Source organism: Pelecanus crispus, chromosome 15 (assembly GCF_030463565.1).
Source record: "Pelecanus crispus isolate bPelCri1 chromosome 15, bPelCri1.pri, whole genome shotgun sequence".
Classification (NCBI taxonomy): domain Eukaryota; kingdom Metazoa; phylum Chordata; class Aves; order Pelecaniformes; family Pelecanidae; genus Pelecanus; species Pelecanus crispus.
The window spans coordinates 5,497,311-5,510,824 of NC_134657.1; the positions used below are offsets into that span (position 1 = coordinate 5,497,311).

Below are 13,514 nucleotides of genomic sequence, written 5' to 3' on the forward strand. Positions count from 1 at the left end.
TAGCTGCCAGAGGGCTTGCTGCAGCACTTTCATAGGTTCCATCTGCCATAATCAAGAAGGAATCACATGGGAGAGACCAGTAGCAGCAGACTCACCCCTTACTGGACGGGCCAGCAATGCTGAGAGAGGCCACTGCTGTCACTGACACATATCTAACCATGTTGGATAACACAGTCCCATGTTTCTTAGCTGGCACAGACACTGCAGTTCACTGAATGCCTAAAAAGGGGCCAAAGGCTGCCGTTACTTGAGCAAGTGGATAAGTCTGGCAAGAGGCAGGGACTAGAAATAAAGCTGAGAAAAGGGAATCAGCCGAAGATGTTCTCATTAAGCATGATCAAATTTAAACCTGTTCCCTGACAGTAATCCTGATTAAACTCATTACAATTACACAAAGCAGACTGGATTAGGCAACCCAGAGGATGAATGCATCCCACTATAGCGCAGTCTTACAACCCCAAGGCTTGACCATGGTTGAAAGCTAAGGAGTGCAGCACTAAATTCTCTGCATGAAACTCCAGGGAGCCATAAAACTGTGAAGGAGAAACCCCACTATCCTATCCTCCATGCATATTAAGTAATGGGAAGGCCAAGAAGTTGCTCAGCAGGAAATCCTGCTGCTGTAACTGCAAAATTTTGCCTTTGCCCCTAGGAGGCCTTTGCCCTCCTAGGCACAAATGCCTAACCAGGGAGATGATGTGGCTGCACAAGATTCCTCTCCCACTTCACTAGTAAAAGCAGAGCAGCACAGCCAAGGCCTCAGGAAAAACAAAATCTATTAAGGCTTCAAGGTGACTAGTGGGCTGTTGGGCCTACCAGATCCTGCAAGCTCAGCTCATCAATGGTAAGCACTGGAGTTGTAAGCTGATCTCAGCCACATGCATGCTTGGTTTTGGGCTCAAGCTTCAACTTATGGTGTCCATCTAGAACAGGTCATTACCTTCTGGCTTTGGAGTAAGATTAGGTAAACTTGCAACACTAATCAGAAACCTTCTCTGCACTGGAGTGCCACATAGTGCTTCTGAAGACTACGGGAGCATCATTCCATAGCAAACTGAAAAATTCCTCTCTCCTGATTACTAGGCTGCAGCATGGTACCATTTGCAAAGCCAGACAAAATAAATTATTACAGAGCAAATTAATCAGATCAGGAATTAAACAGAGCAGGAACAGCAGATACATGCATGGAATGCCTTGGACAAACATTCTCCTGTGATGCCAGTCCCTAACCAACACTTACCTCCTCCCTTGGTGAGAATGAAGCCAGCTGTTTGATCTTCGTGGTTTGATGGTTGTTGCATTTCTTGCAAAGCAGAATTTGGCTGCTCACCCACTGTTGCGGTTTGGTAGGATCACAGAAAGTCGTAGCACCCGACACAACATGGTTAAGGTGCTCCATGTACTGAGCAGGTATGGGCTTGTTGTAGTCTCCATTCTGACAAGAAGCAAAAAGGGAAGCAGAAGGAAAAGCAAGCATGAGATCATAAAATCAAAGCTAGGTATCCTCTGGTTGATAACAAGATCCCCCAAGCTCTGTCAGGAGCTCTGCATTCCATGCATTCACCTGCGTAACAAAAGAAATAAGTAAAAAAAAGAGACAACATGCTTCAAATCTTCTCTCCCATCCACTGTTCTGTACACCTATTGCCAGCAGTTGGTGGTGGTGGATTTTGGCTTAAGACAGGCTTTGTTATTTAATACCCTAAATAAAGCAATTCAGCTGTTCCAAAACACAAAACCAGAGAAGAATTGTTCCGTATATTAAAAAAAAGATTCTTAAAAGATGTTGGTGAAAATGTCAAGGCCTTTTCTGCCCCTTGAAGCAAGAGAGGAAAATTTGTCTTTATCGTTCTCTGTCAGCACATCCCAGTACAGCAGATTCTTTCTCAAACTTATCAGGCGATCAGCTGCTGAGTTCACAGGTGCTCAGCACAGAGCTGCCAGCTGTCAAACTCCTGGATATTCATCTGCACTGGGCCTGGATCATCTTAAATGAGGAGCAGGGTTTTCCTGCAAGCACTGTTCTGCAGGGCATGCACCGTCCCAGCCACCCTTCCAGCAATTCATCACAGTACCTCTTGGAACCCGTTGTACTGTTCACAGTTGGGGCAGTCCCAGCAGTTGCGATTCCCATATGGCACTACCGTGTCCTGATTGCAGAACCAGCAGTTCACTGTCACGTGTGTGGGCTTCTTCCTGTTAGGAAAAGAAATGTGTCAGGCATCAACACTGAATTCAGTTGATATAGAGGAAAGCAATGGTTTTCAAACAGTGAAATGCAAGAGATGCTGGAATAACAATCAATCTTCCCATTCAGTATGTTTAATGGTATGACTCAGAGCTCTCATTTTAGCAATAAAAAGATGTACTATTAAAAGTAGAAATAAATTTCTGCCTGATGCTTGTATCTCTTTGTGCTAGTACCATGGACATGCCAGAACTTTAATAACAGTCTTGTGAAACTTGCAATACTTCACTGTTTTTCAGAGGCATATTTGGGGGTGCAAGTCCTCTCCATCATCAGCAGCATTAATATACACGAAGGGTGCAGTAGAGTTGCTGCTTAATACACAAGATTCTGGGAAACAGAAGTTAGGATCGACAAGAACTGCATGTGATGGTACTCAAAAACCTAGGAAATGGGCTCATGGTTACAATTTTATCTGCCCCGCTTGGTAGAAAATTTTTCAATGACAAGGGCATATCAAATTATCCCAAGGTTCAGGCACTGTAAATAGCTCTTTCTTCACAGCTTTAGATACGTTAAGAAGGAACTGAGGAATCAAAATGTCTTCTCCAGTCTTTATGCACTGGAACTGAAGAGACAAAGACTAATGACCTGGATCCATGAGCACCTTGGTTTTTTTAAAACAATCCTGTTAAAACAATAGTCGCTACAAGAGAAACAGCTGTGACATGGCCCCATTGCAACAGGTTGTGGCAGAAGTTTGAGCAAAGAGCTTCAGTGGCCTGGCCCTTGAGCCTGCCTGCTAAAGAAGTCTGCATTTGTCTTAAAAGTTGGTGCAATACCCAAGAAAAGGTTCCTGGCAGGTCAAGGCAACACAGCCCGGCTGTCCGGGTTTACCAGAACCCATCCCAATCACACCTGCAAGGGAGGGCAGCTGTCCCTGCAAAGACCAGGCAAGGACTCGCTGTGGCAGCTATGCAGACAGATGGACCCAGCTGCCACTAAGCCCTGTTTGCTGCCTAACTCCACCAAGCAAGCAGCGTGCCTCCCGCTCGACAGCTTCTGAAGCAGCGGTGAAAGCAGCTGAGCAGGGAGGCTCACTGAGGGGCTGGAAAGCAAGTAACAGTAGCCAAAGTGCTCACCAGTCGAGAGCAGCTTCTCTTCTTCCTGCTCTAGCAAACATTCTCTGCTGCTACAAATATTCTATAGAGAAACATCTTCTGAATGCTGCAGAAATGTTGTATGGCACCCTGCAACCAAACGGGCAGGGGGTTCTCCCCTTAGTTAAGCAGCCCTCACCTTTGTAGCTGGACGCTACAATTAAGATTCTTCCCCACACCCATTTCCACAGACCATGTCTTGAAACTTGGTTCACAAAATATCAAACCCTCAAGCGATGCTTGGGCCTCCTGTTTAAGTTCTAATGATGAGAATAAGCTTGAAACGAAGCACCAGAAAGAAGCCTAAAAAGCCAGAGTGCACAGAGGATTCCCTGCCAGATGCTGAAAGAAAATGGCTGGAACTACTAGGGTGACAGATTCTCATCTCAAAATAGATGCATACGCCCACACCCCTCTTAAAATCAATATTCACTGCTCAACTTCGTTCATTGCCAAGGGGGCTCAAAACAGTAAGTGATCTGAGTTAAAAATACCACCATTGGAACTGACAGGCAAAAAAAAAGTTTAAACCAGACAGAAATCTAGGTACCTAGTCCAAGTTACCCATGAGCTACCACTGTCCAAAAGCCAAGCAAACCACATGTCAAAGCAGCCATACGAAGGATGGACAGCAACACCTGTTGGTGCCAGCTTCACCTCACTATCCTAGGTGTAAAAGTTATGAAAACGTAGTGCATAGGCTTCAGCAAGTTAACCACCAAAATACAAATCCAACTGCACCTCAAGCATAGGCTTTGATAGCAAGCACAATCTAAACTCCACCCTCTGACGCAGGCTGTTGCACAGGTCCCAGGTTCTGTAGAAGGTGCTACAATCCCACCCTAACGCCACTGTGGCACCATCCTCCGGCACCCATGGAAATGAGACACGCCACACTCTGGTCTGTACCTACCAGCAGTCTCTAACTTCCATGACAGGACAGAGTAGGTAGAAGCACTAATTTCATGGATAACAGGGAAGTGGAAAGCGCAGGCCAAAAAGATTAGTAAAGCATGCATGCTATAAAGCAAATAAAGAACCAATGCCAAACCCTGTTTGAGAACTTGCCAATATCAGAGACCAAACCCTTAGTACGCTCGAGGCCCGCCCATCTTTTCCAAACAGGATTCCATTTGCCACCCTTGAGGCTGAGGAAGTGCTACCAAGGGTTGAACAGCAGCCCTTCATTCTCATAGTGTATGCAAAAGAAATTGCTAAATCCTGGATTATTTAGAATAAAAAGCAATAATCCTTCCTTCTGTGAACCTGTAATCTGTTGCCATAGAAATAGGTACAAAAAAAGTCCTAAGTTCCCAACCTGGTGGATGCAAAAAGAAGGGCGGGGGGGGGCGGGGAGCGGGAAGGTCATTTGAGGCAAGAACATGTAGGTAGGGTGCTAATTTTCTAGTAACTGGGCAGGACTTTAAAAACAAAAAACAAGTACTGCACTTGGAAAGACTCTCAAACATGGATTAAATGGATTTAATTACTTTGGAACTATATATACCTTAACAGAATTCAGGCAGCAGCTGAACGTAATAAGCTAAAGCACACATTGCTTCTGAAGTCAGACATTCTGTTATGAAAAGATGGACAACACAAAACCCATATAAGCATTTACCACGTGCTCAATCCCTTGCAAAACACTAGGCAAATCATCCCTACAGACTTTATAATCTAACACAGTATTAACTTGAATTAGATTCGCTGGACAAAGAACCTCCTTGCAAAATTAAAACCTGAGCAGCAAGAAGTGATTGAATTACTGCACAGAGAGATTCCATTAACAGCTGACTTGCTGTGCTAACTCAGTATGCAGCCTGCAGACCCAAACAAGCTAGGAAAAATTCCCAGGTTTGGACAAACTGTTTTGCAGGCAGAAGATCTTTGCTTAAGACAACACTGGGGGGACACACCTGAAGTAAATTCAGTTATGAGATCAATACCTAAATGTCTGATACTGCTCAGACAATACGAGAAAATGTTCCTTTGTGAGAGGCTATCAGACTCCTTTATTTTGCTAACAAGCTTTCTGTGCTGTACATAGAGCTTGCAAAAATCAGACTGCATGTATACCCATTGACAAACACCGTTTAGCAACTAGTTTGTGTCTCTCATGTAACGTAAGAAGGAATTTATGTTCCTTCCAAATCCCAAAACTCTCCACTATTCCCCATTTATACATAAATTTAAGGTCACGCTTAAGTCCACACTTTTAACAGATTGCCAGAACAACAGTCTCCCTGATAAGCGCAGGTCAAATCAGTTAGCTGATAATAATAAACTGGATTTCTAAATATTTTTATTTACATCTATTCCCCCCCTCCTTTACTGCTAGGTCTGAGGATGAAGATGTTTGGTTTTCTGTATTCTTAAGAGAGGCCCCAGGTGGCTGTGCAGTTCTTCACTGGGTTACCCTCATCCTCTGCCAAGGATTAAAAGAAAAAACAATTCTCCAATAAAAGGATTTAAAGCAACGCTCTTCATTCTGGCACAACTAGATTACAAAGCAATTATACAAACGGCTATACCAGCAAAAACACACTAGGAAGAGGAGCTCTTTTGCACAGATCTGTTTTGATCAGAACAACATGTGACAGCAGTTTGACAAAACCAAGCTGCCAAAGCCCCAAAGCATGGAGCAAGCCCACGGCACAGTAAGGTCAGCATGACTGAGTTGACAGGAGCTCACTGGACCTGGTACCGGGATCAGCTCACAGTTAGGGAAGCTCCGGGGTGGCAGCTCACTGCCAAGTTGTGCCCGTGTCCATCCCCTGTCAGTAACGGGGTCTGCCAGCGCAGACCCAATGCTACACCCCATTTTCTAACATGAGAAAAAACACATCACAGCCGTCCAGATTCCAGCAGGCAAACTATATCATAGATGCGTTTGCTCAGAACTAGCAGCTGTAGACAGGGTTGAAGATTTAGCCGCAAGACCGCATTTCTAGTACAGCGTCACAGGTTATAATGCAGCCTTATCCTTTCCCAAGAGCCACACTTTGCGTCTTCTTAACAGGGAAAAAGGTGCCCGGCGGACCCAGGCAGGGACGCAGACCCCCAGCCATAACCCGCCCCTGTGCTGTCCCCCTCAAAGGCTGTCTTCTGTCAAACAGCAGCTTTAGGGAGGTAGCAACTTTTAATACTCTGGAGAATACCGGCTATGAGGACAGGATGCTCCAGAAAAGGTGCCTCTTTTTGCCACCTCAGCGTCTGTGACAGGCTTCTCAACTAAATGAACCAGCTGCACGGCAGTTCCTGAGTTCCTACCGGCCTCTTTTAGAGTGAGCGACGGCTAATCTTGACTCTACTTATAGGAGGAGCAGCCTCTGCCATCACTGCCCCAAAGAGTCCCAAGGAAGAGATCCTCACGGGGCACCGTATCGGTACTGACAAGTCAGTAGCTCACAATCAGGAGGGGCACAGAAGGTGAAGGAAATGTGGCTACGGCACACTGAACTCGCAACCAGACTTCCAATGCCATGCAACAAGCAAGTAGCCAAGCGGTGATCTTGAAAGAAAGACCACAGAACATATGAGAGTTTTCCTATCTGGCCCAAACTCACAAGGTTTAAGGAGTTCCTGTGCATATCTGGACATAAAATCTTTCTTCTCCCTGACACAAAAAGCACAGTCTTAGATGCTGGCACAGTTACAGCAGTGTAACTCCACGTGTTGCCAGTTATTCCAGAACCACCTTCTGCTAGGTTGTTCTGATATATTTTATTTCCCTTTTTATAGGGGGTGGTAAAGGCACCTTGCTAGACATGTAAGCACATTCACGCTGAAAATGGAGCAAAGCAAGGCTGTATCATAACATTAACACCAAAGGCAAAGGCAGCATCATGTCTGTGTTTGGATCAGTCCCTTATAAAGCTGTCCTCCTTGATGACTTTGGAAGATTCATTTAACTAAGGCAAAATAAGAAATCGGGTAACAACAGAATAGTATTGAGAAACACAAATGTGTAGCCCCAAAGAATTATCAAGGTCGCCTCCTGAAAATATTTACAGCTCACCAGCAGTTTTCAAAGGCTTGGGAAGAAATGCTTTCCGTTCCAGAGACCTCTTGATGAACTTAAGCAGAACAAATCCAATCTCTTCCCTCAAAAGACACGTTAGCCTCAACTGGGTCAAAGAAATGCTGCCTGCTTCACTGGGGATTGCTTTAGGCCACTAGTATCTCTTAGCTGCCCTAAATATGCCACAGAAATGGCAAGTCTTGTATATAGGCTAATATACCACTGACCATTTATATGGTTATACGAACAGCAACTGTTCAGAGCAAACCGTAAGTATTTTATTGTGGATGTAGAAAAATGCTTCTATTTCAAAGCGTAAACCTGAAGTGAACCTTAACGTAACGAGCCCTTGGGACTGAGTGCCTTTCACTCCAGTGACAGATGAGCAGACTGCTCAAGCCTGTTCTGTTGTACAGTCTAAGGTGCCTCTTATTCCACAGATTCCTACATTCATTTCAAGCTATGCTAGATTAAAAACTATTAAATTAAGCTTAATTCCTTTTATGAAATCCGTATCCTGACTTCTCTCCTGATGCTTTTCAAACCTTGTTTTCAACTGATCTGTTTAAGTTTGTTCTAAGGTCAGAAACGTTGCACGCAAGAAACAAACGGCCAAAGAATTTTGGTCACTAACTAATAACTCGGACTTCTATGTAATCTTCCCGAGTTTTAGCACTGCACTAACCACACGGCACTCTCCCACCGCTCCCCCCGCAGTCATGCTTTCACCTCCAAATCAACCAACACAGGAAGCAAAAAAATTCTCTTTCCCTGGCTCAATCACTTCGGAAAACAAGAGGAAAGCCCCGAGCCCAGGCAAGCTGTAAGGCCGCCAGCAAGAAGGCCAGCCGCTCGACGGCGGGCTGGAGGGGGGGCCGGTGCACATCTCCAGGCGCAGCCCCCGCGGCACGCAGCCCCTTCGCCTTCAGCGCGGGCACACAAAGGGACGAAGCCCTTCCGAGGGGTACGGCGAACCGTGCCCAGCCATTCCCCGCCGCTCTGCTGCGGCTGACAATGGGGGGAGCGCGCCTCCCGGCCCCACCACAGGCACACCGCCACGCCGAGCCCCAGCCCGGAGCCCCGGCCTCCGCCCGCGCCCTCCACGCCCCGCCGAGGCCGCTCCCCGCCCCCCCCCCTCCCCGGACACCGAGCCCCAGGCGGGGCCCGCCCGCCGCCGCGGCCCGCACCCGCCCGGCCATCGTCCGCCGCCCCGCCGGGCGCGGCCCGGCCCCTACCTCCGCACGATGCGGCAGAGCAGCAGCCCGGCGGCGGCGGCGCAGACGGTGACGCCCAGCCCGGCGGCGGGGCAGCGGGCCAGCAGCGCCCCGGCTCCCTCCATGCCGCTCCCCCGCACGGGGCCGCCGCCGCCGTCGCTGTGACCTCGGCGGCGCCGCCGCTTTGTACGCGGCGCGGCGGCCGCCCCTCCCCGCTGCCGCCGCTCCGCCCCTCCGCCGCGGCGGGGGCGGCCGGCGTGAGTCACGGCGCGGGGAGCGCGGCGCCAAAGGCCGGAGTCGTGCGGCGGAGCCGTGAGTCAGCGCCGCAAAGGCCGAGATCGTGGCCGCGGGGGCGGCCCGCCGGGCTCCCTGCCCTTCCGGCGGGCGAGGGAGGGAGGGAGGTAGGGAGGGAGGGAGGGCGGGAAGCCCGTCGTGCCTGGCCTGGCCTGGCCTGGCCTGGCGAGGGAGGGAGGGAAGGAGGGAGGCCCGTCGTGCCTGGCCTGGCCTGGCCTGGCGAGGGAGGGAGGGAAGGAGGGAGGCCCGTCGTGCCTGGCCTGGCCTGGCGAGGGAGGGAGGGAGGGAGGGAGGGAGGCCTGTCGTGCCTGGCCTGGCGAGGGAGGGAGGCAGGCAGGCCGGCCCGTTGTGCCCGGCCTGGCGAGGGAGCGAGGGAAGGAGGCAAGGAGGCAGGCAGGCAGGCAGGCCCGTCGTGCCCGGCCTGGCGAGGGCGGGAAGGAGGGAAGGAGGCAGGCAGGCCCGTCGTGCCCGGCCTGGCCAGGGAGGGCGGGAGGGAGGGAGGCCCGTCGTGCCTGGCCTGGCGCCGAGTTCAACCAGCTTTTTTTTTTTTTTTTTTTTTCCCCCGCCCCCCCTCCCCCTTTCTTTTCCTAAATTTAGACGCGGGACTTACAAAATCAGCTCCAGCCCTTTTGGGTGCCGGCCCTGCCGTAACGAGAGACCGAGAGGCCCCGGCCAAGGGTGGCTGCGGCAGCCGGGGGCTTGCAGCGCTGCAGGCCCCAGCCTGGCGACAGGCTCCTAAAAACTGCACCTCCGCCCAAGAGGATCTCCCCCCACGGGCCGCTTGCACAGACGAAAACTGGAAAGAACGGGGTCTACAACAAGGCAGAGAACTGGCAGCTAAATTGAACATGCATTTTTGAGGAAAACGGATAGCTGTTTGGAGAATGAAGGAATCGAAACGGGGGCAGAGGAAGAAGAGGGAGTTCCAAGAGACTAGATTCTCCATCAGGATGTACTTTCCTACCAAACCACCTAGTTGTTTGGGGAAAATGGAAGATCCCTCCAATTACACTGCTGTACCCTCCCCACTGATTTTAGAGCACAGGTTATCGCCCTTTTGCGGTCCCTGATCAACTGTACCCAGTAAACCATGTGCTGCAAGTAACATCGCATTCAGCCAAGGGACAGTATGGCAAGTGGAGCGGGAATTAAAGCACGGGGCTCTGTGCGCAGTTTGTTACCTGCGAGCCAGAAGTTGAAGACTGCCACTCTAGACTTCCCCTCTCTGGATACATTGATAAACAATACAATTTTGCAGAAAGCCTCTCAGATCTCTGCTGGGAGCGGTTCCCAGGTCAGACTTGTTCAGAAGCTCTCCCCTAGAAAGCAAAGTAACACCCATTTACGCTCTGCCCCTCTCAGCACGCAGGGGTGGGATTCACTGTTCTTACAGAACTGGAAGCAGTTGGTGGTTTGACAGTTGTGCCCTGCTTTTACATGAAGGTAAGAGGCAAGACCTCTCCAAAATACAAGACTGACCCTGCCTCAAATTGCATAGCTGCTTTCCTGGTTAAACAAAACAAAAAAAACCCACTCTCAGCACAACAGACAGAACTCCTTAAAATTCAGGAGAACCAAGTTGTGTCAACATCATGTTTTTAAAAAGCCACAAATGGAGATTTGTACTGGAAGTAAGCTGTACTTCTAAGCTTGTCTTAACTGTGGTCTTAACTGTTCCATTTCTATCTCCACAGATTTAACCATGGACATTAATTACATGGAATAACAGTGACTATTTCCTCTTGATAAATGCGAGGGGGACACCATTTTTCCATCTCTCTTCCATTGTTTAGCTCAATTATTTAGGGATTATGAGACCAAATGATAGGGAAAGGAGGAAGAACAACCCAGTCATTTGGCACATCAAGCCCTCCTGCAAGTCCTCTAGGACTTCCATACTTGAGCGCTTGTCCATTTTTTCTACAGAGGTCCCTCCCTTCCTATCAACTATATTTGTAATAGCAGTCCAACCACAGATACGTTGTTTACCAAAAGTTTCCTCCTTAAAGGAGCTAATGAAGAACTTGTGCAGAACAACTATAAATCATGGTGAAGGGCACAATCACAATACAAGCATGTATCACAACCATCAGTAAATGCAGATAATTTTTAGGGATATCAAGGCAACCATGGATACCTCAAGGGAGGCAGTCAGTCTTACAGTGTAAGGACTCGAGACATCTTCAAATGCCTAAGAAATGCTTCCAAAGCTACATTAACCAACATGAGTAGCTCATACTATTGTAGCAACAGTGTGTTTATAATTTCAATTTAACTGTTAATTTATCAATGGGAACAGATTTGGTCCTGGTAAAGTTAATGGAAGCTTTGTGGTCACTTCAGATACGACCATAGTTTCATCACCTTACTGATCATTAAGCTACAAAGGGTCTAGTAATGAAGCCTAAACCTGGAGGGAAACAGCCCAGGAAATTCTAGCCAGCAACAAATTTACCTACCTTCCATAAAATTGACTTTCTGTGGAAGTCGAAAAAGTGGAACGAACAGTGAAAAATGCTTTTAGTGTTTCTTTCACAGCCAGAGAAAGGTTGGTTATTTTTAAATTCAGATATCCCTTTGGAAAAAAACCCTTCAAATTCTTCCCTCTGGTAATAGGCTTATTCCATACTTGGTGACACCAATGGCATTGCTCACAGAGCATCACCTAAAAATGTTAACTCTTTGCAGGGTTAGGGAATCAAGGGTTAGTGAATTTTAAAAATTCTAGTAGACAGAGGAAGGAAAAAGGAGTAAATTATATTGATTCAGAAATCCTGTTAGCTCCCAGTATAGCTTATTAACCCCCTATCAAATTAAGACTAATTCTGTCAGGGTTGGTAGCAAAGCTTAAAGAACAAAACCAAAAATCCAGCAGAATTCCCGATTTTCCATCAGATTCAGGTGGAACAAAAATTTGCTCACTTTCTCTTGCCTTCTCTCTTACCAGGTCCCAAACTCCTCAAAAGGGTTTGAGTTCCCTCCCCTCATTCTCAAAAGATGTCAGCAGTCTACACCTCTGACTAACATTTTAAGAGTGAGCTAGGGTACTGTAAGTACAGATGAATACTAATTTAAGAAAGCAAATCTCAGAAAACGTTTCAAAGTAGCAGCACAAGTGTCCTAGTTCTCAAAAATAGAAACAGCACTGTATGACAGTTTTGACTCTCTATAAAGAGACAAAAGCTTTTGCTGCTCATCGTCTCCATAAAAAAAGCCATGCCAGTTTTCAGTTACTCAACTGTTTCCTATTTTAGCTTAGGGGTAACGTGATATGTTCTTTTCAGTAAGACATAATAGAAATCAGTTATTTTTGCAGTTTTGCCTCATAATGAGGTATACACACATTCTACCCTCTTTGCACTGTGCTTCTCCATCACATTGATGTCAAATATGACCTCAAGTACCAGTCATCGGCTAGGCTCTAATGAGAACAAGCGTGAAGGTTTGCATCCAGTTATCAACCTGTTATATTTCTGCAACAAAATACTAGTCTGAAAACTTTATCTTATAAAAGACAGCCCTACTCACTACTAGGCTGTTTCTTAATGCTTTCCATGATCCTTCCAAGTCCGAACGCCACCTCCGCTCTGTATGCTCCTTGAAGTCAAAGATGTCCGTAAAGACTTGTTTATGCTCAAGACCTCAACACCTGCTCAAATCATGAGAAGCTCATTGTTCAGTTCAACAGCAGGGAAGGCTGAAGCTGGGCTCAAATGCTGTAGTGTTTGTCTCAGCTGCCAAAGCAAATGACACTAATGAATAGGAGAGCATAGTATGGCCAAAGCAAAACACAAATCTTCCTGCTTGAGTTCTAAAATATTTTATCCTGCACTATCAGTAATTACTCATATACAACACTTTAATCGCAAGGGACTGCTGCAATACAAGTGGTAAAGAGACTACTAAAATTAAAAGCATATTCTAATATCTCTGAAAGGACTAGCCTCAAGTATGCAGGATATTTGATTTATAACTGAAAGGTAAGAACTGTATCATGACTACTGTTGAAGAATACCCCTTTGATATCGTGTTTTTGAAGGGGAAGGCAGATATTGTATCTGTATGAAACAGGAGAGCTGTTCAACAGGCTGCACTAAGCTGCCGAATCCTTATTTCCTTCGGTAAGAAATCAAGTAATGAATAAAGAAACTCTTTACATAGACTGTGGATTTTTTTTGGTGTTAACTCCAGTGACATGTCCATGAGATAACACAGTATCTCATTCCCATCAGAAGCACTGCTCTACAAGGACATCAAATCAAGAGGGGCATATTCCTGAGCATCACATTGTAAAGCAGAATCCAGAACTGCATTTACAGTCTACAGTGTTTGGGACCTATCTTATCCTCTCCTTCCACTCTCCAGACCCCTAGCATTGAAGCTTAAGAAAAACATAACACAAAAAAAGCCCCGTAGTAGTAAAAGGCTGAGGTCAGGATACATGACCAAGTTAATTGCATCTCATGGAATTTCTGCAGGGCAGCCAGGCCACAATCAGTGACTGTCCTTATGCTCTCAGTCCTTCACAAAAGCAAGGTCTGAAAGCCAAGTCACAACAGGTCTGTTTACACACACTAGCATAAGTATGTATCCCAAATGCATAGGTGCACACAGTACTGTAATTAAATTTTTACTGA

At 47.0% G+C, this 13,514-nt stretch overlaps 1 protein-coding gene across 1 annotated transcript in view; it reads right to left on the minus strand.

Moving 5' to 3' along the window:
- TMEM201 (transmembrane protein 201) overlaps positions 1-8,708 on the minus strand; it is a 30,143-nt gene extending 21,435 nt beyond the window's left edge. Inside the window, exons 1-3 of the mRNA XM_075721520.1 lie at positions 8,605-8,708; positions 2,076-2,196; positions 1,241-1,435 (exon numbers count right to left, since the gene is read on the minus strand). Of these exons, the coding sequence (XP_075577635.1) occupies positions 1,241-1,435; positions 2,076-2,196; positions 8,605-8,708 (420 nt within the window). The remainder of the gene's footprint in view (positions 1-1,240; positions 1,436-2,075; positions 2,197-8,604) is intronic.
- Between the last annotated feature and the right edge of the window lie 4,806 nt (positions 8,709-13,514).